At 36.8% G+C, this 26,662-nt stretch overlaps 1 protein-coding gene across 4 annotated transcripts in view; it reads left to right on the forward strand.

Annotated features, from left to right (window-relative positions):
• The window catches only part of ptprua (protein tyrosine phosphatase receptor type Ua), a 377,653-nt gene that overhangs the window by 81,055 nt on the left and 269,936 nt on the right, over positions 1 to 26,662 (forward strand). For all 4 annotated transcript variants that reach the window (XM_079829338.1, XM_079829340.1, XM_079829339.1 and 1 more), the window contains exon 2: positions 20,794 to 20,922. In XM_079829338.1, the coding sequence (XP_079685464.1) occupies positions 20,794 to 20,922 (129 nt within the window). The remainder of the gene's footprint in view (positions 1 to 20,793; positions 20,923 to 26,662) is intronic.

The raw sequence follows: 26,662 nt of genomic DNA on the forward strand, positions 1-26,662 counted from the left end.
CTAGGTGTATATGACATTCTTCTTTCAGACGAATACAATCAGAGTTATATTAAACATGTCCTGCTCTTCCAAGCTTTATAATGGCAGTGATTTTTCAGTTTTTTAAGTCCATAAAAGTGCATCTGTTCGTCATATAACTGCTCCACACAGCTCCAGGGGGTTAATAAAGGGCTTCTGAAGTGAATCAATGCATTTGTGTAAGAAAAATATCCATATTTAAAACTTTATATATAAATGTAAATTATCTAGCTTCCGGCCAATCGTCTTCTGTTTTTTCAACTAATGGGAAAAGTGTTGTGCCTCTCGCAATTCAAAATGCTTACGCTACATCTAACACCAGTTACGTTTGTCAGACATAGCGTAAGCATTATGAAATGAAATGAAGAATCTGAAAGAAGAATGTCATATACACCTAGGATGACTTGAGAGTGAGTAAATCATGGGCTAATTTTCATTTTTGGGTGAACTAACCCTTTAAGTTTATTGCCATAGTCTAAAGCAGACACTAGGCTGTTTCTGTTTGCTACTAGAAATCTCTTCTTTGATGTTTATTTTCTTCTATTTTTTTTGTTTTTGTATTCATGTTGACATTGACATTGCTCTTTGGAATAAAGGTATTTGATTTTGAAGTTTGTATTCCTTATTTTGCATAATATTCACAATAATGCATATCTTAAGCAATTAGCCCCAAGAATAATAAAGTTAATTGCTATCAATATTGAATGATATGAAACTGTTAAATCTATTGTATTTCTAATACAGTAAAAAAAAAAAATGCAGCATATTTCTGATTATTTGGAAATTATTTGGAAATTGACCTTCTCACATATTATGTGCCTGTCTACAATAAACTGTGAGAAGTTAAAGTAACAACCTAAACAATATTATTGTAATTTCCAAATACTCACAGAAATATGCTGCATTTAAATCATTTAACAGTGCGACTACATTGTGAACAGTGTGAAATCATTTAACAGTGCGACTACAGAAATATACTGTATTTCTGGTTTACAGACTACTACTGTAAAGTCATTTTACGTATGATTACCGTAAAAATTACGGTATATTGCTGGCGTCTTTGCTGCCAGCTCTTTACTGTAAATTATAGAAATACAGAAATATACTGTTTTCCTGGTTTACAGACTACTACCGTAAAGTCATTTTACGTATGATTACCGTAAAAATTACGGTATACTGCTGGCGTCTCTGCTGCCAGCTCTTTACTGTTATTTTACAGGGACATTTTTTACAGTGTGTTTAAGGGCAGATAAAGCTGAATATGGCATCAAAATGATAGATGGCATAACAACTCATGCAAGTAGTAAAACGGCAGTCTCTATTTTTACAGACACCACCAGAGAAATTAGTGTAAAATGTGTTTATTGTTGTACCTAATCTCTTAATGATTAATGGGTGTGTAATCAGAGTCTTATCTTCCATTCCCTTTAAAAGGCAGTTGCGCTTGCACCATGGCGGATTTGCTATGTACGTGGTGGAATTTGCGAACGGAAAGACTGAACACTTCTCCAGAGAGGAATCCTTTACTTTTTAATTTTTAAACATGTTTGTGTGTGTAATAAGCAAAGTGTACGTGCGTTGTGCACCCACCTATAGGCACATATTACTAACGCACCCTTTAAATAACAAAAAATACTGCGCTATTGACTTTAGACCAGATTTTTTTGTTGGTCAATGACGCGGTCATTTTCAGTTGCCTCAAAATAGCAACGGGCCAACAATGTGCCTGAACACACCTTGTTTTCAGACCAGCACGGGCTGAAACTAGCAAAAAAATACTTGCGTCGCACCTGGCATCGCATTGCGCCACGTGTATGATAGGGCCCTTTATGTGTAAGTATGCCGATCCGTTCAAAAGTGATACGTGAAGATTTTTAAGTGTAGTATACAGCCTTATATAAGTAAGTAAGTTCTGAATATCTGGCACAAACTTCACACACTTTATCAAAACTTGTTCAGAACGTTTGCTGAAATCATAGAATCCAGGCAATCAGATTGGAGCAATATAATAACAATGCAAGAACGTATAACCATACTCTACATAACACCATCCAGAGGAAAGAAGTAAAATACATTTTCACCTTGGCCCTTTTGAGACTACTAGTTTGAAAGTGTCATAAGTGTGGCAGTAGAAGTTGGAAAAGTGTCACTACAGCAGGCATGAGAGTAGAACAGTCACAAAAAGTTTGGAACTAACAGATGGTCAGACAATGATATGGAGCTCATTTCCAGAACACGTTGTGGAGCTCAGTCGTAAATTTTAATCTAGAGTCTGTGAATAATTGATACGGGGTTGGAACATAAGGTGAGGTGGTGCTGAAAACGCTCTGAATCGATAGTCTTGTTCCACAGTCATACTGACACTTGAATTTTGGGGCATTTTTATTCATTTTTGGGGCATTTTTGTCCCAAAGATCCTATTAATTTCCGACCTTATACAGTTCTTATTGCTTTATTAAGTCAAGTCAGTTTTATATGTGCTTTACACGATAGAAAATTGGTCAACATTTAACCGTTTGATTTAAAGCATCATACTAAATTATGGATTTCTTGTGACTTTAGCATACCTTTAAAACATTTTTTTAAAGAAGAATATAGCTACTTAAGTGCAAAATTAGGCCTGGTTTCACAGACAGGGCTTAGATTAAGCCAGGATTAGGCCTTAGTTCAATTAAGTATAGTTTTTTATAAACATGCCTTAGAGAAAGAAGAAAAAAAACATTACTGCTGTGCATCTTGAGACAAAACAATGGCACTGACATATTTTAAGATACATGCTTAAACATGCATTTTAGTCTGGGACTACGCTTGAGCCTTGTTGGTTTCACATATAATTTAATGTTTTTGGTAGGACTTAATTACATGTTTATATGTAATTTCATAATTACTTCTATTATCTTTGGAATGTGGTTTAAATGTACTGTTGGATGTACTTTAAATGTAATATGTAAAATGTAAAAGCTTTAAAAGTAATATAAAAATAACACAATACAGGTACAATTATATTACATTATAATACAGTTAAAATTATAATGTAATAAGGTTTCCATAATGCTTTATTTTAGTCAACAGAATAAGTGTACATCTCTAAATCACAAAATATTATTAGAACATAATGACATTATAAGCTAATTTGACATTATTCAAATTCCACTTTTTAAAAGTGTACTTAAGTGTGTTAAGAAACATACTCTAAGTACACTTAAAGGAACACACCACTATTTTTGAAAATTGGCTAATTTTCCAACTGCCCTAGAGTTAAACAGTTGAGTTTTACCGTTTTCGAATCCATTCAGCCGATCTCCGGGTCTGGAGGTAGCACTTTTAGCATAGCTTAGCATAGATCATTGAATCTGATTAGACCGTTAGCATCTCGCTCCAAAAAAAATGACCAAAGAGTTTCGATATTTTTCCTATTTAAAACTTGACTCTTCTGTAGTTACATCGTGTACTAAATTTTTCAACTAAACATCGAAATAAATCGAATTAATAAACTAAATTAAACATTTAAACGAAATTACTGATCGAATTATTGATCTAAAGCCCACACTGTCACTGTATGATAATTGAGATGAACTGATGACATCAGCGTTTTTTCCAGAATGGCTATACAGCTGAATAAAATTATGCTGCATTATTTTCCTGTTTAACACTGTAAAGCTGCTTTGAAACAATCTACATTGTTAAAAGCGCTATATAAATAAAGTTGACTTGACTTGACTTGACTAAGACAGACGGAAAATGAAAAGTTGCAATTTTCCAGGGGAGTTGGAAAATGAGACTATTTTCAAAAATAGTGGTGTGTTCCTTTTAAGTGGTGTTTTATTTCATTAATATTATGTTATCAAGTACATTTTAAGTATATTACCAGTGCACATTCAATACAATTGAGCATACTTTTGTTAATATAATTATTAATTAATTTAATTAATAGTAATGTTTCATTATAATATTAACATACTCATGGTTGTGACTAGGTAACCTATCAAGTTCCACTGGATTTTGAGTGAGTTTATAACTTGATTTGCATTTGTGAATATTTGTTAAATCATTAACTGGTGGACTAGATCTTTGTGTCTCACTCTTTTCTCTGTTCTCACTTTCTTCACTTTCTATCAGGCAGTATTTACTATCCGTATTTAGGTCAGTTTTTCCAGACGCTGTAAACACAAGCACACAATTTGTGATCGCCATCAAAAATGTGTAATTCCCATCTCAGTGGCATCATAACTCTAGCTCTCGCTTCAGACTGACAGCAGACAGAATCTCCACGTTCCAGCAGTGGAAGCACACAGTCCCTGATAAACACCTGGACTCCCCGCCGTTCTGAACTTACCCCAGACAGCAGGAGCGAACACATGCTTTACACCTCCGACTGTGAGGAGGCCGAGCTTCAGAGCCTGTGCTAGCTGTCAAATGATAGATTACACTTGCATTGTTGGGAGGTTACTTTGGAGATGATTGAGCAGAGTAGACCAGAATTTTTTTTTCGACTTTCATGTGTTTCTGACACTTACTCAGAAGGACAGCATCTTTTAAATGTTCTTATTCTTAATGTGAATAAGTCATCAATGCTCCAGCATGACATAACCAGATGCAGTGTTGCTATTGTTAATATATAGCTTCCGCACGCCGTATGTGTATGTGTGTGTGTGTGTGCGCGTGTGTGTGTGTCAGCGCGTAGGCTATAAGAACAGCAATTAACTGACCTGTATAAACTATGTAAAACATGCAGTTACTATAGTGATTCTGGGCATCTATAAACACAGATAACCGCTCCTGCATCTCTGTGTGCCTGCAAACTGCACTTGATGTGACTGACGGGGCGGAGTCACGTGAAAACCGAAATAACTGACATGGGAAAAATACGTCGGTTAGAGGTTCTGAATGTCGGTTTCGGTTATTTTTCGATTAATCGTACAGCCCTACTGAAATAAGATAAATATTAGATGAAAAACGAATGTTTTAAATAAGTTTAAGTCTTTCCCCACCATTGACAGAATTTTCGGTAATTTATGACACAACACTTCCCACCATTGATGGAAATTTCCTGCAATCCATGTTTCCACTGTTATACGATAGAGGGCGCTCTTAAGCATTTTCTAAAAAGAGTATATAATCTCTGGATCAAAACAGGCGAAAAAGAAGCAGAAACCATCAATAAAAGCATTGTTTATGCACTTGTAAAATAACAAGATCATCAAACATTAATCACATTCAAAACTGCAATGTTACCAAATGAAGTGTTGACCCAGGACGATGTAGGAGTGTGAAGTAGAGACCTGAATGATCCCGCAAAAATTTACTTTATCTTCTCCTGCTCCCGCCCACAACATTAACGTTTTGTCCTGCTCCCACCCGCATAAATGTATAAATAGATTTTTTTTATGAAATTTTTTCCATCCGTGAAATAGTTTCAATTAATTTAACATAAAAGCAAGCTTGTGCGGTTTGGCATGGCAGAATGTGCGCAAAGTGCGCTCCCTTAATAATTCCTAAAAAGCTGACATCTCAGTTAAGCACGATCTCACAAAGCTCCGTTATCAATGAAGCTGACTTCACATGAATCTCATAATGTCTACACATTTTCTTGTTATAATCTCAGGATTGTCCAGCATGCAGAATTCAGCACTGAACAAAAACTCACTTTGAGCGGTGAGTGGATTCTATCTTAAATGCATTTGATTGGCCATTACATTCAAGAAATCAACACATATGTCTGTGATTGGTTACATTGCACAACGCTGCAAAAACATGTTATAAATAGAAACTCTGCCCATGTTTGTGCCTGTACCAATGCTGGTGGTGGCTGGCAATGAACTAACTCACTAACTAACAAAGTAACTAAATAAATAAATAAAATGCTGGCAGGGAAACACTAAGTACTTAAAATGATTAAAAATTACTAAAATTTAAACCAAAATTAAAATGAAAACTGAAAAATAATGCTAACTACTATAACAGTATATAAATATTCTGGAATATCATAAAGAGGAAGAATGTTAACACTAATAGCTTAATGACATAGCACACGTTTAGGATGAAATGTCAGTTGGTGTGGTGAAGATGCACTATAGAGCTGCAACTAACGATTATTTTTTCTGTCGACTAATCTAGCGATTATTTTTTTCGATTAGTCAACTAATCTAATGATTATTTTTCCGGATTAATCTTATGATTCCTTTTTACTGATTATTGTATTTCAAAGAGGGTAGTGAATTTGTATATTTTAACATGAAATCAATGAATGATGACAATATTAATTGTATTTCAGGAAGGGTAGTGTACATAGTATGCCATTTTATAATGAAATATATGAACAGAGTAGGCCTAATTAGGAAAAGTTGTTTACTATAGTAGTTGAGTATGATTTACTTATTGATTTGTGTCAATAGTAAACGAAAATGCACTTGTATTTATCTGCAAACGGTTCACATACAGGAGCTTTCAGCATAGTTTTAATATAGTATAACTAGTCGTCTATTTTGAAGATATACATGTGCATAAACAACGACTAAAGCTGCCAGAAGTTTTTGCCCAAACTTCAAAGACACATTTAAATGATTAAAGCTAGAGGCATATCTTAACTTTAATGTTACTTTAATCATGCAAACTACCTATATACAGCATGTTATTATGCATATGTGTTTGGGACAGAGGGGAACCAGGTCGCATTAACAGGAGATATATGCAGCCCATAATAAATAAAAGCACGAGACGTACTGGGGTCGGAGAAGAACACCGGAAAATGTGACCGTCTGTTGCAATACACGCGCCACGGTTCAGCTGCGCGAGAGAACACTGGAGAGAACACTGGAGAGAACACTGGCAGCAGGGTTGCCAGGTTTTCACAACAAAACCCACCCATTCGTTACTCAAAACTAGCCCAAAACAAGCCCAATCGCGTTTCGGGGAGGTTCTCTGGTAAACATCGCTTACGGGGGGTTAAATATGTGTGTTTTTTTTGCAGGGATGCCTGCTAAAATTCTAATTCCCGGGGATAAATATCACATAGTTGGGATCGCTTCAACCCGCGGACAGCCCGCGGCAACAGTGTAGAAGTAGCCCAATTCCGCGAAAAAAAACGGGACTTGGCAACACTGATTGGCAGTGTGAAAGCTCCCGCTCTCCACGCGCACAGCTCCTGCTCTGCCACCGCGCGCAGTGTGAAACCGGCGTTACAGAGCGAACAAAGCACAGTTTTATTCGGCTTCTGTTTAAAGTACTCCCACACTTTTGAATGTCGCGGTCTGGCTTTATATGATAAATGATCATTTTCACTATGCCCGGGAGCAGAAGCTGCCATTATTCTAGATCTTCTGTTCCATTCTAGAACGTAAATAATGTGCCGCCGACGCGTCGACACATTTCACGCACGCCCTAATGCACTAAACAAGATCAGCATTTGTGTTGCTACGACTGTGCTGAAATAGTTGCAAGCGTATCAGTTCGAATCAGCCAGTGCTACTCATATATTATTGGCTGATGGACATGTCACGCATCGGAGCCATAAAGAAAATTAGTTCCTATCCAGCACTGAGATAAATTGTTAAGCAGGAAATGGGGAGACATTTGTAACTGTTTGACTCTAAGTAATTGTCAAAAGTTGATAGACCATGTCTTATACTTAACCATCAATAACACTCTCCGCCCCAGAGAATCATTTTTCTAGCAGAAACAATACCAAACAACCAATATTTGCTGTCTTTATGGCCCATAAAAACATACCAACGTTTCTCATTGAAGTTGAGTGAGTTACTCCGAGAGAAGCAACAGCATGACTTTGGTCCAAACACTTGTGAGTTGCCTTGCTGTCTATTAAGGCAACATTAAAATGGAACCTAATAAGTGACTAATTTAAAACACTCAATAGGCAGCACTCCATGTATCATATAAATTGTGCTCTGCATTCAAAGCACATGCAGAGACTTGAATCGATTTGAATCGAGAATTTTTCCTGTCTTAAAAAGCCTGTTATTGACATATAAAATCATGGACCAAACCAACCAGCTACAAGGCAAATCACAACATTACAAACTTTGATTTTAAAGAAAAAATGTTTTTGAAAAGCTTGGACAAATCAGGAAAGAAATGCACTGAAACATCGCAAATGACATATAAGTTTACATACACCTAGTCTCAGCCATAGACGTCATGCCCACGGACCGTTGGCTCTCTGATGCATATGGCACACTTATCTGGAAGCACTTCAGGAGTTTCGAAGTCGTCATCTAATTGGTTGAATTGTACTGGATGTCCACGAGATGTGTATGTTGCGTTCTTTAACGGTCCACTCGAAACAAATGCCGTGACTCCCTCGAAGAAGAACGCCGTTGTGTTTACAACTGTGACAATGAGCACTTACCAGGATCAACTAAACACTGGATTTTCAAAAGTATGTGTAGTTTGCGGCTCCATTGTTGCAATAAACTTGCACAACATCCAAAAAAAATCCTCCAGGTCCCACAAATTTTTTGCATATTTGACCATCTTTTCACACTTAGGACAACTGAGGGACTCATACGCAACTATTACAAAAGGTGAAAACATTCTGTAATGCTCCAGAAAAAGATTTTATGCATTAATTTTCAATTTATTGGTCTGTTCAAGTGCAAAAAGATGCAAAAAAGTGCTCAAATACATTTTTGAACATTTTATGAGACATACAGCAAGTGTATGCCCACTTATGTCCTTATGTCCCACCGTTAGATCAGCACGTTACAATTCAAATATGCGCATCTACCACGCAATACATCAGTTCTGACGGGATCTCATCCCACATCGCCCATCTCTTACATTCCCATCTCATTTTTATTAGTTAGTAGAATTCCGTCATAATTTTTGTCATCTAAAACGTTTCTTTTTTTATTTATTTGTCTATGAAAAAATATTGTTAATGAAAATGTATCAATGAAATTAACACTGCCCAGCAAGCAATTTTTCACAGCCTCATCCAACCACAGCCCAGACGTCTAGGCTAAAACAAGGTCAAATTTGGGCTGTCAGTGAAAATGTTATAGACGTCTAGCAAGGCAAGGCAAGTTTATTTGTATAGCACATTCCATACACAGTGGCAATTCAAAGTGCTTTACACAGAAATGGAATCAAAATATTGTAAGTGAATAAAATAAAAAATATATATAGTATAACCCCTATCTGGAGTGGAAGAAAATGGAGAGTCAGGTTTACTTTAAAAATATTTGTCAGGTAACTGTGCGTTTAAACAGTACCCTTGCAGACAAATCTTCTTGGCCTAACTGGAGGGCTATCTCAAAATGTTTTACCCGTCAGAGGAGATCTAAACAGGTCTTCCTCGCATTGGAGGGAGTACTCAAAAAATATTTGTCAGGTAACTGCGCATTTAAACATTACCCTTACAGACAAATCTTCCTGCCATAGCCCAAGTCTAGCCATAGCCCAAGAATAGACTAGTCATCTAGAACATGAGCATGTCAAAGAAATGAAACCAAACTCCTTGTAATCACTGTTGACTTTGCTTACATGATGGAATATCATGCAGGTTATTTTGGCAAAAACGACATTTTGACCAGAAGTGGGTTACTCATAGCTGGACCATATCTGGTCTATAGATAACCGAGATGGTGAAATAGCGCAAAGCACTAGCCTACATGCTACCTAATGTCTCTGTCTCTCATTCAGTTGTTTTTTTTTTTTTACACTTGTTTTTATTCCTTTCTTCCATTTTTCTACAAGTGATGATCAGATTTGTGACAGCACTACAAATGGGAACTGCAAGACAGATATTAAACCTTCTAACAAACTATTGCCTTCAAAGAAAAGCCATAAAAAAAAAATAGCAGACTGCGCGCAGAGTGCACTCTCAGACATCAAAGACAGCTCCGACGCACGTATACCTGCATCTCCACTTCAACTTTTGGGATGCGGTGTTCTGCAAATTACTTCCCTTGCTTTCAAAGTAACGGCCGCAACATTCACACTGCGTTATTTATTTACGACGCTTTGTTCTGTCTCACCACACCTTGCATGTCTGGAGACACGATACAGCTTCGGCGAAGTACAGTCAGGCCCTGTTTTAAAGCTGATGAGAGGCTGTGTCGGCTGGTTTTCATTTATGCAATTTCTAATTAGCATACCGCAAGGATCAAAATGCTAAAGAGAAATTCTTCTATCCTAATTAATCATGTTTGACATTTCAGCGAGAAGGCTGCTCTGGGAAAACAGTTCAGGTTTTTTATGTAGCAGATCTGAAAATACTCTTCTTCTAGTGTTTCCTTGGGGGAAGTGGAGCATTTGTGCCATCAACAACCCACACAGTCATACAGACACATGAAACGGCAGGCAATCAAACCTTTCTACAAGTGTTTAACATGTAGCGTAAGTACTGACCCCACAGGAAAGAAAAATCACAAATGAGATCTCTGTAGTCTTTTCTAGACAGCAATGAGTTCCGCCTGTGGCGACATTTCTGCTAAATTATATTATGTTGCTTCTTTCACATCATTTTGTGACACTTTCAAAGTGAAAAAAAGCAGGTTCCAATATAGAGGAATGTGAATCTGGCAATGTTTTATTTTGTTGGGTGTGCATTATTGTGGCAGCTCAGAAATGAAATGAATAGTTTCGCTAAAATGTTGCTGCTCATTTGAAAGTAACATACCACTTACACTGAACCTAACAGATAGTGTTAAAGCAAATATGAGATCGAAAACAATTTGCAGAGGCAACCATGCAGTTTTTTTTGCTACTGGGACTCCTACCCGATTGCTTAGCATTGCAAATGCAGTGCTGTACCAGGTGAGCTACCGAGCAAGTTTACTGTTAGAAAAGCCATAAATAGTAGTGGTGCAAGGGATCACAAAATTCACGGTTCGGATCATGTTACAGTTTTTTGAATCACAGAATTGATCGGGCAGAGTGGCTTAAAACACACTTTAAAATACTTTGATACCACAGAAAACCGTTCTTGCGCTTGAATGGTTTAATATTGCTTGAATGTGTAAATTGGCTAGACAAAACACATGCAAATGATAAACTTTGGCTCTATAATGCACATGCATGCCGAACCGTGGGGCCTTATCCATACAGATCATGCATCAACTATGATCCGTTACACCTCTAATAAATATGGAGCTATGTGATGCGTCAAAATGTATTAGTTTACAAATCGTTCATAAAAGTGTTTTGAGGTCATAATTCAGTATTGTGCAAGGAAAATAAGACTTTATTAATCAATAATCTGTCCCTGTAATTATAATTTTCTGCCCCTGTGTTCATTTCATCTGGAAACTGCAGAGAATTGTATGTATTGTATGAAAATGAAAAAGTATGTTTTTGGAGTATTGCAAAAATGTGGGTAGAGGCATGTTTTTCCATTGAGTCAATCTTGGTTTTGAACATTGAAGCTGGTCTAAACTGATCATTAGACCTATCTATCTTGGGCCAGCAAAAATCCAGTCATTTTAGCTTACGGTCAAGCTATTTTTTGCAACAGCTGGTGACCAGTTTGGACCAGCTAATGACCAACTTAGCTGTTTCTCCACAAAGCCTCACTCTGTGAGACTAAATCTGTGCACAGATTTACAATTTACAGTCAAAGATTTCATTAAAAATCAATATGAACATTTCCCATCAAATGAATTGAGCTATACATCCACAAGTTTAAAGCTGATTATATGATTGTTGTTGTTTTAGCTTCTAAGTAATTTAAGTTGATATTTCAAAGATTTTTACAAAAGGGATAGTTCACCCAAACATGAAAATTACCCCAGGATTTACTCACCCTTAAGCCAGGTGTATATGCCATTTACTAAACTATGAAAGGGCTACATATGAGCAATATAATTTCCTCTGGGAAGACGCACACATATGAAACAGTTTTAAATAATTAGAATTTAATTACTTTTATAACTGAGCACTCGAAGAAGCAAAGGGTCACGGGTAAAGCCCTATTGAGAATCATCAGTGGAATGTGTCAACACATTGCAGAGCTGAGCAAATTCAGCGCCTACAAGCACGTTGCTTTCAGACAGTGCCACAGCGGCTGTGACGGTGTGTGTATGTGTTCGCACAATCATGCGTTCAGAAACAGCTACAAACACCTGGATACTACAGAATGCAGGGGTCTCGAGCCATTTAACTTAACTTCGTCACTTTAAAAGAGAAGCATTCGTAGCAGTCGTCAAAGACTCTCTAGTGCTGAGTGGTTCTCAAACGGGCCGGAGGATGACTAAAATTGATATTTTTTATTAGTAACATAATTAATATAAAAGTTAATATAATTAATGTAGTGAAATAATAATAATAATAAATATTGTTTCATTGAAGAACCTACTTCAATTGGAACTTGTGGAATTACAAAATGAATTGTGGTTAAATAATAATTTATAAATTATTAGTCTATAGATACACTTAAACAGACACATTATGTGTGTATATACTGTATATGTGTGCGTGTGTCAAAGAAGAAGGCTGCTCACAAACCGTAATCGTGTGAAATATTATTACAATTGAATTGTAATTACATTATGAATGTCTTTATTGTCATTTTTGATCAATGTATATAAAAGTAGTTTTCCTTCCTTCCTTCCTTCCTTCCTTCCTTCCTTCCTTCCTTCCTTCCTTCCTTCCTTCCTTCCTTCCTTCCTTCCTTCCTTCCTTCCTTCCTTCCTTCCTTCCTTCCTTCCTTCCTTCCTTCCTTCCTTCCTTCCTTCCTTCCTTCCTTCCTTCCTTCCTTCCTTCCTTCCTTCCTTCCTTCCTTCCTTCCTTCCTTCCTTCCTTCCTTCCTTCCTTCCTTCCTTCCTTCCTTCCTTCCTTCCTTCCTTCCTTCCTTCCTTCCTTCCTTCCTTCCTTCCTTCCTTCCTTCCTTCCTTCCTTCCTTCCTTCCTTCCTTCCTTCCTTCCTTCCTTCCTTCCTTCCTTCCTTCCTTCCTTCCTTCCTTCCTTCCTTCCTTCCTTCCTTCCTTCCTTCCTTCCTTCCTTCCTTCCTTCCTTCCTTCCTTCCTTCCTTCCTTCCTTCCTTCCTTCCTTCCTTCCTTCCTTCCTTCCTTCCTTCCTTCCTTCCTTCCTTCCTTCCTTCCTTCCTTCCTTCCTATAGAAAACATTGAAAAACTATTTTGTGTCTGTGTGTATATGGCCACATTGACCCTGTACAGGGTCCGGAATGACATCATCATGTATATACTTTCAATTTGAAATGTCTGTGGAGGAGCTCTGACCTCATATGTGGTACCATTTGAAAGCTTAGAGTCTCTACTTTATGGAGAGATGCATCACTTTGGCATTTGTTTTACACAAAGTAACTTATTTACACTAAATTACTCTCGTACCATTTCCGTATGGATTTGCCCTACCCAAATTGAAAAGCTTCCTATACCCACATACAGTGGTCTAAATACACAATTTTGGTGTCATTTTACAGGAAACCCTTTGAAGTTACATAAACCACTGCTAAAAGTTGGTTATAAATTCATTTTTGAAAGTGTGTAACTCAGGCCCTGTGTGCTCTAGCACCCTGTAGACAGTTTGGGCTGTTTCCACTATATTCCAGAAAAGACTGGAAAAAAGATTTCTATGTGGATCATGTATGGAAGATTTATTCAAATGACACCAAACTTTTGAATTTAGACCACTGTATGTTGGTATGGGAAGCTTTTCAATTTGGGTAGTCCAAATCCAGGTGGAAATCCCAAAAATGGTCCCAGGCCTTAAGAGGTTAATATGGTTATACGTTCACACCAAGCTCAGTTGTTTATTATGGGACTGACAACCGAATACTATAGCCAAACTCTCTCCTGTAATGTTCACAATCACAACCACATTCTCTGAAAACCTGTGCTGTGTGAACGGAACCGGACTGGACAACTAGTTGTCTGTTATGTCATAAAGTAAGACGCTCTGCTGCACAAACACATACATGCCTTGTGTTGCCTGTTTTCGTGTGTGGTTTTGCTTTGGGTAATTTACAGCAACAGAGATATGATCTGTGGGTCATCTGAAGGTTTTAGATCCAGTCACTGTTCTCCAGCAGAGCTGCACCCATAAATAATTATGCACGATTTAAATACTCCGCTCTGTAGGTTAATGAATATTTGACGGATGAACTCATGGCTCGATTGGACTCATGTCTTGACTTTTCAGTTTAATGGACGTACTTTGGTTTCTGGTAGGAATACTGATTTGACTCCTGTTGGACATTCAAACAGACAGTATTCAAGACGCTACTGTAAGTTGCTGTTTGAACGAGACATTTAAAGACTCACAACTAAAAAGTGCAGTGGAATGCAAGAATAACATGAATAACAACTTTGTCAGGTGTATGTGTATGTTATTGGTCTGGACGGAGTAGTTCAAAATGAGTCAACAACTGGACTGAAAATGAAGGCAGACACACCACAGGCATTTTGAGATGAGCTGTGTGCTCATAATGCCTGAGAGTGGAGTAAGGCCTCTGCATTATTAAAGTAACAGATGGAAAGGTAAACAAACAAAGGGAGCGTGGGCCCCGGAGCCACCCTCACCATAGCCCATGAACGGGGTCTGGCATGGAGTCAGAGAGCCTCTTTAACACCTTCAGAAATCAGGCTGCTATGAGGCAGTGGGAAAGCATTTGAAGCTACAAATGCAAAGCGATTTCACACTTTGCTGCTTTCTGAAACAAATTGTTGTAACTGGAAACTGACCAACCAGCATTTCCTGCTCCAAATTGAATATGCGCCTCGAATCGCTTTGAATTCCTAGCGCCGTGGTAAAAGAAATAATAAGTTGTTTATGTGAGTTTGCAGTCTGAATTGAATGATTAGATTAAAAGACAAGAATAATATTAATAATATTTTCACATTCTGCACAACCAGTGAATCATTTAAAAACACAAACTTACTGGTTACTGAGTTACTGGTTTAAATCACTCTGGTGAATAAATGAACTCACTAAATTCATCAGTGCTCTGTCACTGAATCGTTATAATGTTTCTTCTAGTCTCTGAGAATGTGTGTTTGTTTGAAGTGATACAACTGTGATACTTTCACACCAGCAGAATAGAGAGAGACAAAGCGAGCAGTAATAATCTTTGACATCATAATTTCTCACTTTCCATGGTAGCAGTGATAAAAGCTTTACAGCTCTTCTGTAATAATCATTATCTTTGCTTTTCACAGACCGCAGCCTCTGATGATAGCAGTGCTGACTCTAAAGCTGTTTACAATGACATGGAGTTCCTTCCCAGATAGCTGAAAATCCTGCTCTTAAATGACTGGAGATGGCAGCTGAGGATTATAAACCGATGTAATATAAGCCTGTCTCTGCTATTTAATTTTGACAACTAAAAGACTTTCTTGAGAGCTGCTCTTGTAGCTTTGCAGTGAAATCCAGTGTTTAATCCTGTAGTGATTTGGTTATATTGATGTTTCAAGACACTAGAGAGATGCTTTTTCTAAAACACAGACTGTAAAAAGGTTAGTCTTGTTCATTCCAAAGTTATGTTCGTCCGAATATATATATATATATATATATATAAATTAAAACAATGTTTTTTTTTTTTGGCTAATGCTATTTCATGCCTTCTGACTTATCTACACTGTTAAAGAGTTAGATTCTCATGCTAAACATGGCCAAAAAAAAAAAAAAAAACGAGTGCCAAATACACTCCTTCAGGATTCGAATAAGTTTCGGAACGTTTTTTTTTTTTTTTCTCGAGTATGGCCCTGTATGACTTCATAAAGGGCGGAATTCCTTGTATCGGCACTTCTCCTGGATCAGTGCGTGCGCTCATCAACCAGAGCGAGAGCAAGAGCACGTCCGTCAACGAGCTTTGTTCGGGTTACGGAAGCCGTCGGCAGCGCTGTCATTTTGTTTTTAAACCACGAAATCAACAATGTCACTAAAGAAGTGTGTTTTAGTTGTGAGGGAAAGATAACCTTGTTCAGCTTCCAAAATAACACAGTGTTAAGGAAACAGCTCTGCAGTTTGTTTTTCTGGAGCAGCAACTGAGTTCTGAAAGTGTTTTTGTTGGTTCCCGGTCATGAGTCGAAACCGCAGGCAGTGAGTGAACCTGCATCAAATATCTGTGTTTTGTTGGAAATCGGCGAATATAGTGCATATAATGTAAACAACACGAATGTATAGTGAATCTAAAAGTTATCCAAGGATAATGCCATGAAGTTTTTCTTGTGTGTGTGTGTGTGCGTGTGTGCGTGTGTAGGTGCGCAGGTGCGCTCGGGACTCCGCCCGACACACCTCCATGAGTTCCGCTGTTTTCTGAAAGAATCGGCACAGCCTTTCTGTCTTTTATAAATATGATAAAACTAAAGACTCTTTGGAGATATGAAGGATGCATTACTACTCTATAGGTACTCAAGATTAACACAAGAGTGGTAAGTTAAAGGGATAGTTCACCCAAAAATGAAAATTCAGTCATCATTTACTCACCCTCAAGTTGTTCCAAACCTGTTCAGCAGAACAAAGAAACTCATACAGGTTTGGAACAACTTGAGGGTGAGTAAATGATGACTGAATTTTCATTTTTGGGTGAACTATCCCTTTAACATGAGAAACTGTGTGTGTAATGTACCCTTTAAGAAAGTGCATGACTGGTAATGATTAATTATTACCTGTCAGTTTAGGGAAATAATACAAAAATACTCTACCGTTCCAAATTTTATAGAAGTTTCTTATGCTCACCTAGGCTGTATTTATTTAATCAGATATATAGTAAAATAGTAATATTATGAAATATCCTTGTTACTTAAAAATAACAGTTTATTACTTAAATATATTTTAAAATGTATTTTATTACTGTGATGGCAACATGGGAATTTTCAGCAGCAAGTGTCACATGATCCTTCAGGAATAATTCTAAAATGTTGATTTGGTGCTCAAGAAAATAAAAATGTTTTATTATTATCCATGTTGAACAGTTGTGCTGCCTAATATGTTTGATAGTGCTTTTTTCCCCCAGGTTTCTTTGATGAATAGAAAGTGTATTTGAAATATAAGTTTTTGTAAAAAAAAACACAAACAAACGTAAAAGTCTTTTTTTCCCCTTGCCAGACTGATTTTACTGATACTGATCTCAAACTTTTGAACAGTAGTGTAGAAAGGGTTATATAGAGTGCTTCATATCACATCGTGGGATCGTTCTATGGATTTAGTTTTAATTAATTAATTCGCTTACATTCTTAATTTTAATTATCTTTTTAGGATAATAACCTGTTAATAACCTGTTGAACATTATTATGCAATCATTTAAGGCATTTTTGGTTCTATATAGAATACCAGTGAACCTTTTTTTTCTAAGAGTGTATTTGACGAATCAGAATCAAGGGGGAGCTGAGAGTGCATGACTCTATTGAGATGTTATTCTCTTTATGCCAGTAGTTCGGCCCACTTTCCTGGGTCTGCCTATAATTTCACCACCTGTAATGTAGCGCGAGTGCATGTGGTTGTAAGAGTGCTTCTGTTTTTAGATGCTACTCTAGATGGAGTATTATTAGCTTCTGTTGAGAGCATGTTTTCCAACACACACACACACACACACACATAAGAGTGGGTCACCTCACACTGGTGATGAGTCTATTACGTGAGTTTTGTCTCAGTGTCTCTGTGTGATGTTGATGTTTGGCAGGTGACAGCAATCTACCTGACCCGTCTTTACCTCACCATCCTCAAAGCCTGGAGCTAATTGAGCCGAAACACACACCTCCACTTACACGCAGAGCTGAGGAAACCAAAGTTATTAGATGCAATTAAGGGAAACAAAAAGCACAGAAAAGCTTTTAGCTGGAGTCTGAGTTCAGGTGTGGTACTCAATCATTTTTGCCTGAGATGATTCCACATCACTACATGCGCCGGCGAGAGAGTCTTTTCGTTTGCACCATTAGTTTTAGTGCGGGCGATTAGCCTTTCTTCACACTACACACAATTCAAATTGGTTTTCCAAATCCAATTTTTAGGGCTGACTGTCCGCACTGTTATTTTACAACTGATGAACCCCAAACAGATCCATTTGTTTAGACAGTCCAATAATATACAAAAATGGCTCTTGCATATCTTTTCATCATTCTATTTCTCTGTTAAGTGAATTTGTGTATAGTTGTATACTTTTATATGATATTACAGTCACATCAAAACCTTTATGACAAGGCTATGGAAATCAAAAACAAAAATCCTGACCAATGAGTAAAACGTGCTAAAAGCGCATTCAGTTTTATCTGATCTGGCAATGTTTTATTACGCTGGTTGTTGTACGTATCATGGCAGTTTGTAAATGAAATGTCCAGGGAATTAAAGGTTAATGCTCTATCGCGTTTGAAAATAAACTCAAATTGATGCTACAAGGCTTTGAGTTCTTTACCGAGCAAGTTTACAATATCAGAAAACAAATAAACGTGGAGCAAGTTATGTGATGCAAATGTCAAAATGTATTACTTTACAAATCATGCAGTACGGTAAAAGTGCTTTGAAGTCATATTGTGTAAGGAACTGCATGGAAATAAATATTTATCAATCCATAATCTGCCCCATCATAACTTGAAAAGAAACCAAAGCTGGTGGTGTTTTACTGCCACTAATGTTCATTTCAGCTAGTATCTATTTATTTTCTATGGACTACTTGCACAAATACTCCCGCGTACTTTTTACAGCTATTCCGGTAACAGCGTTCAGCACACCTACAGACGTGAGAACGCAGATTATTACTATGTTTTACGGCTGTCAATTGATTATAATAATGAATCATGTTCTCTGCTTTAACATATCTTGAACCTGCTGAAATGTTCCTATAAATATGCTTTCAACTGTGCATTTTGAATAATAAAGCAGTCCAGTGCTCGTCTTCTCATTAACAGTGGTTGTCTCTTACTGATCTACAATAGATACCTGTTGAGTTTAAATTTTTTAATTAATTTGACTGATAAAAAAGGATTGCTTATGTGCATTGGGGCTATTATTCCAGTAAAATAGATAAATGAATGAATGTGCGGTAGCCTATGTGCCTTCAAAAAAATTAACGATGTTAAACAGTATAATTGACAACACTACTAAATAGAATATTGATTAAGAATTCTGGCATACACATGTCAATTACATACAGGTGAAATGATTGACAATGAAAAATGACACAGAATACTAGTGATTAAAATATTGAATACAAACAAATCTATAAATATTCATACTGATCTTGTTCATCAGGTGTCACACATTTCATCACTGTGGTCACTAGTTTAGACGAGCACTGACACCCTGTGGTGAAATGATCATGTATGTTTATCAGCCACTGCTTTTTTAAATTGGCTTGAGTTGGATTAAAACTTCATGTTCCATTGAGTTTGGAAAAATCATTATACAGTAATCAACAGAATAGCTGTTCTCCTGTCTCTGAAAATGACACTTCTTGCGGACACTCATTTTAATTGGCGTTTAGTCAATACAAGTTATTTTTAGTCTGTTCCTTTTTTATTCATTTTGAACTGGTTCTTTGGTTCAATAACCTGTCTGGACATTCTTATAGGCTCATTTGGTGCTGCGCAAGGAGTGTGCATGGCATGCTACTTCTGATGTGTGTGTTCTTGTCATCAACCCGGCACTAAAATTCGATTTAGTTTGATTCTGTGAACCAGCTTAACACTAGAAATACCGAGGCAGTCATTTTGACTGTTTTTAAATTTTGCAATGTAATAACTTTGTTGAAATTAAACCCATATTGCTATAGTACCCTGCCCTATCCTAAATGTGTGTATATTTTGTTCTAATATTGTTTTTTTTATTAAAAATGGAGCCTGGTGCTCCATTAAATCCATATTTTCCGATTTTATTCAAATTGTTGATTTTGTTCGTTTGGTGCTGTCTAGTATGAATGGTCAGAATGATTGCTATGGCCATTCTAGTTTTAGTGTTAAAAGAATGATTAGTTCAAGAATCGAACATCACTACTGGAAACTGCAATGAATTCTATGCATAAGTGATTTTTGTGAAATGTAGAGGTAGAGGCATGTCTGTTTAGTTGATTGCAGAGAGAAAATATATTGGGGATTTTTTCAACATATAGGGTCACTGAAAAAAAACAATGACTCTATGTTGAAATATTTGAATATTTGTTCTCTGCAATCAACTAAACAGATTTGAGTTGGATATGCCAAAAAATCTGATTTTTGCTGCCTGTCTGAACAAAGTCTTTCTTCTCAGTGAAAGAAACAAGAATCCTGAAAGATTACAGCTACAAAGTAAACCATAGTTTTGTGCGGAATATTTAATTACTCGAGCACAACAGCCCTGAGGTTTCACTACAAAGCTAGCAAACTCACATAAAGTTATGTACAGAAACACATCATCTGCCTAAAGCAACGATCATCCTACTGAGCTCATAAAAAAAGTTTTCAGAGTGTGATCAAAAATGGAGCTTTTGCATATTTGCACTTTTTAAGAGTCTCCCTGAAGTTCTCTTATGATGTTGGTCAAGTTTTGTTGCGCCAAAAACAGCTGAAATTTAGTATCGCATGAGAATTTGTCAACCTCTCCCTGACCCTTGCAATTACAGTAAGGTTTTGCTACACTACCTTTAAGAGCTCTTTATTCAAATACTTTTGATATATTATAATTTACTTACATCTTGTGTATGGAGTTCAGTAGAGTATGACTAGTAGAGTATGACTTCTGTTGCAGTTTCCCAAGTAGAGATTAATGTTGGAATTTATGACTTTTCAGATTATTTCAACAGATCAACTGACCTACAAATGCAAAACGCAATGCAAATTGATCATCTATATGTATTTTTGTTCAAACAATGTGTTATTTCTCTGTCTAGCTGGCTGCACGTTTGAGGAAGACTCCGACCCCAGCCTCTGTGAATACAGACAGGCACAGGAGGATGATTTTGATTGGCAGCTTGTACGGACCTATAGCTGGCCGCACATGACCTCTGACCTTATACGAGGTGAGTTTAATTTTTGTATTTATTTATTTTTTTGGTGCTGTATTAAACACTTGATTGTACTATCATAGTTTCCCATGTTTATTTGTATGTGAAATGGCCGAATCTATCAAACCTAAGAAAGAACTGAATGTGTCCTTAACGGATAAAGCAATCCCAGAATCCATTGTGACATGCTCAGTAAAAATCAAGAGAAATATTGTTTATATAATGTGTACATCAATAAATCTACTAATATCCAACTGAAATGTTTCAGAAAAAAAACATTCCATAACTTTATTTAAGACCAGATAAGTTTGAAATAACTTTCTATTAATGTTATTGAAAATGTTTGTTTACTTTGAGAGAACCTTGCCAAAATGTTAGCCAAAGTTCTGAGAATGTTCCCTGTTTACTGACTTGCGTACGAATGAAACATTTTTGTGAAAGTGAATGCAAAGTCCCCTTAGGAGTTCCGTAGCTAAGTACTTTTGTGCTAGAGTGTCACGTTTTTAGCTTAGCAACATGTTAACGCTAAACTCTATTGGAATAAATTACGAGTTGCGTGAGGTTGCCTACAGCCTATTGTATTTTAAAACAGTCACCTATGAGTTTCTACGCTTATGTTGGACTCAAGTAGCTTACTAGGTTTTGGAACATCCTGACCACAAGCTCGGAGCGTCATGGCAACTCATGGTGTCTTGCTGAAATGTGTAAAATGTTAAAAGTATACTGTGTCCCTCCAATTATAAATGTGCTTTTAGTCGCTGTTCATGTAAGAGTTGTGTCTTAACATGCTTAGAGTTTGTATGGTCTCAGCGATAATTGTACAACTCCACAAGGTGCATGGGGAGCTACAGTAACACATGTTTTTTTTTTCCTGCTCTAATAATGGTTATCAAGTCTAAATAGTAATTTTTATGATGTCAGAATATGGACCCTTTTTGTGCATTATGGGTTTTATACGTCTGGGTGCTCTCACAGACACAGTTGTGCTTTGGAATGATTGTTTTCATCAAAATGGTCAGTATCCATTGATTAGTAGCATCAATTATTATATACTGTTTGTACCAAGGTAGCAATATGTCCAGAATATTCCGTTGACTAACTCATCCATGGATACCAAATAATAATAATATACTACTTGTATTCAATGTGCTTTTCTTAAACATGCCATAAGATATGAGATTAAATTAGTTCAGCCAAAAATAGTTCACCCAAAAATGATAAAATTATAATTCAGTCATCATTAACTCGCCCTTATACAGGGAGTGCAGAATTATTAGGCACGTTGATTTTCTGATCATATTTTTTTTCCAGGCACATTTGACCAATTCCAAACCACAGTAATCCTAATAACTACTATTGATTTAGTATTTAATAATGTATAAGTGATATATAATTGTTCATGAAGGCTGGAAATGAAAAACACCTTATATTCAGGTGTGCAGAATTATTAGGCATGTTTTCTTTTACAGATAAATTGAGCCAAAAAAGAGATTTAACTCAGACTGAAAAGTCAAAAAGTATTAAATGCCCATGAGAAGGATGCAATACTAATGCAATACTAGACATTGCAGTTAAGGCGTGACCATTGGACAGTGAAATGCTCGTTGGGTCAGCAGGATCTGACAAAAACAGGTGGTGAAGAAAAGACACCTGTTAACTGCAAAATAATTAAGAATTAAGGTGAAGAATTAAGGGTGAAACCATCAGGAACCCTTTAGTCTCCAGCGCCACCATTTTCCAGAGCTGCAACCTACCTGGAGTCTCCAGAAGTGCAAGGTGTCAGGATCTCAGAGACTTCAGTTAGGTAAAGAATCCTAAAAAATGACCCCCACTAGATAAGAATCACAAGCTGAAGTGTTGTAAAATACATGAAGAAGGTTTTTTTATAGGCTTTATAGGTTTTATAGGTTGAGAGTGACTCTTGAAGGACCAGCACCACATCCTCTAGTACCACTGTTTGAAGAATTCATCTTCCAGAATCTGGCAGTACGTTTTGGGAGTTCATTTTTAGTCCATCTCTGCAAAACGGACTTCAGGATGGACTAAAATGAACTCCCAAAACGTACTACCAGACCTTTTTGGCTCAATTTATCTGTAAAAGAAAACATGCCTAATAATTCTGCACACCTGAATATAAGGTGATTTTCATTTCCAGCCTTCATGAACAATTATATATCACTTATACATTATTAAATACTAAATCAATAGTAGTTATTAGGATTACTGTGGTTTGGAATTGGTCAAATGTGCCTGGAAAAAAAATATGATCAGAAAATCAACGTGCCTAATAATTCTGCACTCCCTGTATATGTTGTTCTGAACTTGTTTGCATTTCTTGCTTTTCTTGCTCTATTGTATTTTTTGTTCATGCAATGGAAGTCAGTGGGAACTGAATCTGTTTAGTTACTAACATTCTTCAAAATAAAAGAAGAAAGACAGTCATACAGTTTTGGAATAACACGAGGGCGAGCAAATTATTTCATTTAATTTTTGTGTGGTTAAAACTGATTAAAACAATTACAATTATTTATAACTTTATAACTTTAAAATGTATGACTTTAAACACAACTAAAGTTAATAGACACCAAAAACTGCACTGATGCTAGAATTATTGTTCAGTTGTTATGAAAAAAAACAAACAAATTAACATTAATTTGTAAAATGTTTAATTCATTGGATTATTCAGAAATAGACATCACCACACCATTCGATGAAAAATAAGTAAACTATATTGTGATGTGTACCATTATTGTGATCTAATACTACTCATACTGTGATATAAAATGTCTACCCTGGATCCATTTTAGTGGCACGTAATGTTGTTAACTGGACATAAGAAGCTGGAAGAAACTCTGTGGCACTTGGTGTTGACATTTCTTTGAGTAGCCGTCCAATACTGCACTTATCTGGAGGGTTAAATTCCATCAAAGCTGCTAAAGACACTCCAATTGAGACAACAGCTTAGTTTATTGGGTGCTATTTGCTCAATATTATTGATCCATACTAGGGTATGTTCAGCATGTCAATGAAGTGGAACTGAGAAACAGAGAGAGAGCGAGGAAAGGTAGACCAGTGTAATGCAGGTCTAACAGAAAAGAGAAGCTCCGTAGAATACTGATGCTTCTTTGAAAAGTCTATTAATCTTTTGCATTTCAAGTTTTCACCACTCTTCAAATCACCTTAAATTTTGCTTTAAAAGGTGCACGTAATTCTGTGTGTGCCTTGTACCTCTAGTAATTAATAGTGTTAATGGTTCCCTATCAAGGGAACTCCACACGGCATCAAATTACATTATGGGGACGTGTCCTGTGGAACCCGGTGTCTGAGGCACGTGTGAAATTTAGGCGCGTGCAATTTAGGATGTTTCCCTGATAAAAGAACACCATTAAAGGGATAGTTCACCTGAAAATGAAAACTATCATTATTTACACACCTTCATGTCGTTCCAAACACATATGACCCATGCACATCAAATATGGTAAACGGAAGTGCTTGCTTGACGTGAAAATGTGTCACACAAGCAGGTTTGAACTTCTGCAAGAACCAATGAGGTTAGGTTCTTGTGCATCAAACAAGTATGTTCAGGTTTCCATTTACCATATTTGATGTGCTCTATGTATGTGCATTGATCAATGTTAATATGTGAATAAAAGCTAAACAGTTCTCCAGACTGCGACCAAAATGGTTGCATGTGTAAAAATTTTTTAAAGAGTATGTGCGAGTTCAATTTTGTCATGGTCACATTTGTGCTTTATAACTTTGCAAAACATCAGTAAACATAGTTAATCACACATCTTTATTTAGAGCATCTTTTTTTAGGTTGTCCCGATTCAAACGGGCCCAAACACAACATAATATTTGTGATTTGTGAATATTTGACTTGTAGATCTTGAAAAAAAACTTACGGAGTGACAAGACATGCTTATTTGGTGAGGCATGCTTACTTCCGTGATCCGAGTTCAACCAATGGAAACTGGATCTCAGGTGAGGTGGGTCGGACGGACGGACGATGTGTAGACTATCTTACAGCTGGAGCACACTTGGATTGGGCTGATCGCCCTGATTGACAGATCTACCATGTGCCATTGAATAGGAGCGCACAGCTGGAACAGTGCTGAAAATCATCACTCATCAACTAGGATCTTATTACTTGTTTCTAATTCTTTGTAAATATAAATATTTTTATGCTTTATTGTGGCGTTTACACTTGTAAGCAGTTCTTATGTTCACTAAAACTCGTATTTGGAGAGAGTTTTTGTTTTACTTTTGATAAAAAGGCTACCTTGGTTCCAAATGCCATAACTTTTGATTGCTTTAAGATATCAACACAAAATTTGGCTCAGATGCAGTTGACATGATTGGGAACAAGTCCGAACTTGATATTATGAGCTTCCATTTATATTTTATAATAGTCATCATCTCAATAATCAATAATAACAAAATAAATCAATAAATTGCACCCTTTTTTCTGGGTTTTTCCTCAGCAGTGATGTAATATAAGAACCTCCAAACATGATCAAATCTATTATTTGGCTTGCTGCGATAGTCTGTGTTGTCAGTGTTACCGGTGTTCAGGCGAAACACTGGTTACATCACTTGCCCACCGCGGCACCACCCCCACGTTGTTTAGATTTTTATTGTAATAAAATCAATTAGTTCAGTTAGAGAACAGACAGTACAATTAAAAACTGAAAGTGTCTGCTCAATACAGTGTGAGCCAAACGAGAGTCGCAGCACAAACTAGCAGCAGGAGACAGATTTAATTTATCACGAGAGCGAAGAGCTGACAGACAAGATGATTGCGGAAGATTTGGTTTCAAAGCGAAATGTCAAAGCGCCTATTTAAGTGAGTTTGTCATTGTTCTGTTTTGTTGTTGTGTTTTTCATTAAGAATAATAGGCTAATGAACCCACAATTAAAGCAACCCATCCCCAAATTGGCGCTAATTCTTAACCGAAAGTAAAATGAGCATGGCTGCAGAGTGCGCACACATTTACAGCTGCACTGTCATTCATTCACGGCCGCACAGTCATTCACTCAGTTCATGCCTATGAAAGCTTAACTTTCATAGGGAATTCATTGAAAACATTCTCTTTGCTCCGCACCGCTCTGTTATGAATGCCAGAGCGGCCGTACGCATTTTACTTTCGGTTTAAAATTAACGATTTGAAAAGCACCCGCTGGTGATACTGGTTTTATCTGTGTTTCCTCACCGTCACATCCCTATTTTCTATCAAAGTAGACCATGCACTTATTTATATCTTGTTTTTTGTATAGTTTTAAGCCATTACTTTTAAGTATGCCACTTAGATGTGAAATCATTAAAAATGCCTTCAGGGTGTTAGTTAGTTTGGAGCAACATGAGAGTGAGTAAATGAGGCAGAATGTTAATTTGTGGCATGACTTGAACCAATGACAGTTCAAGCAAAACATTTCAAACGTAGAGAACATTGTACTTAAATGGACTCTAAAAAAAGAATCTGTGAGACAGTTTATCTTATGTATCAACAACAAAGTGTTATTTTGTGTAATTAAATAAATAACTAAAGCATAAGCTTATAGCCCACTGACAAGTTAGATTTAAGTGTTCTAAAACATTAAAGGTATTGCCTGAAACCTATAATCTGTGTAAAGGGAAGTTCATTCAGGTTCAACGGGTGTTGCTGATTTCCAGTGATGTGTGACAGCATGTTGGTGATCTTTAAGTCAACTTTATGCAAATGAACAGCGACGCAATGGGAGTACTGTATGTTCT

This window comes from Gobio gobio, assembly GCF_949357685.1.
Source record: "Gobio gobio genome assembly, chromosome: 11".
NCBI lineage: Eukaryota > Metazoa > Chordata > Actinopteri > Cypriniformes > Gobionidae > Gobio > Gobio gobio.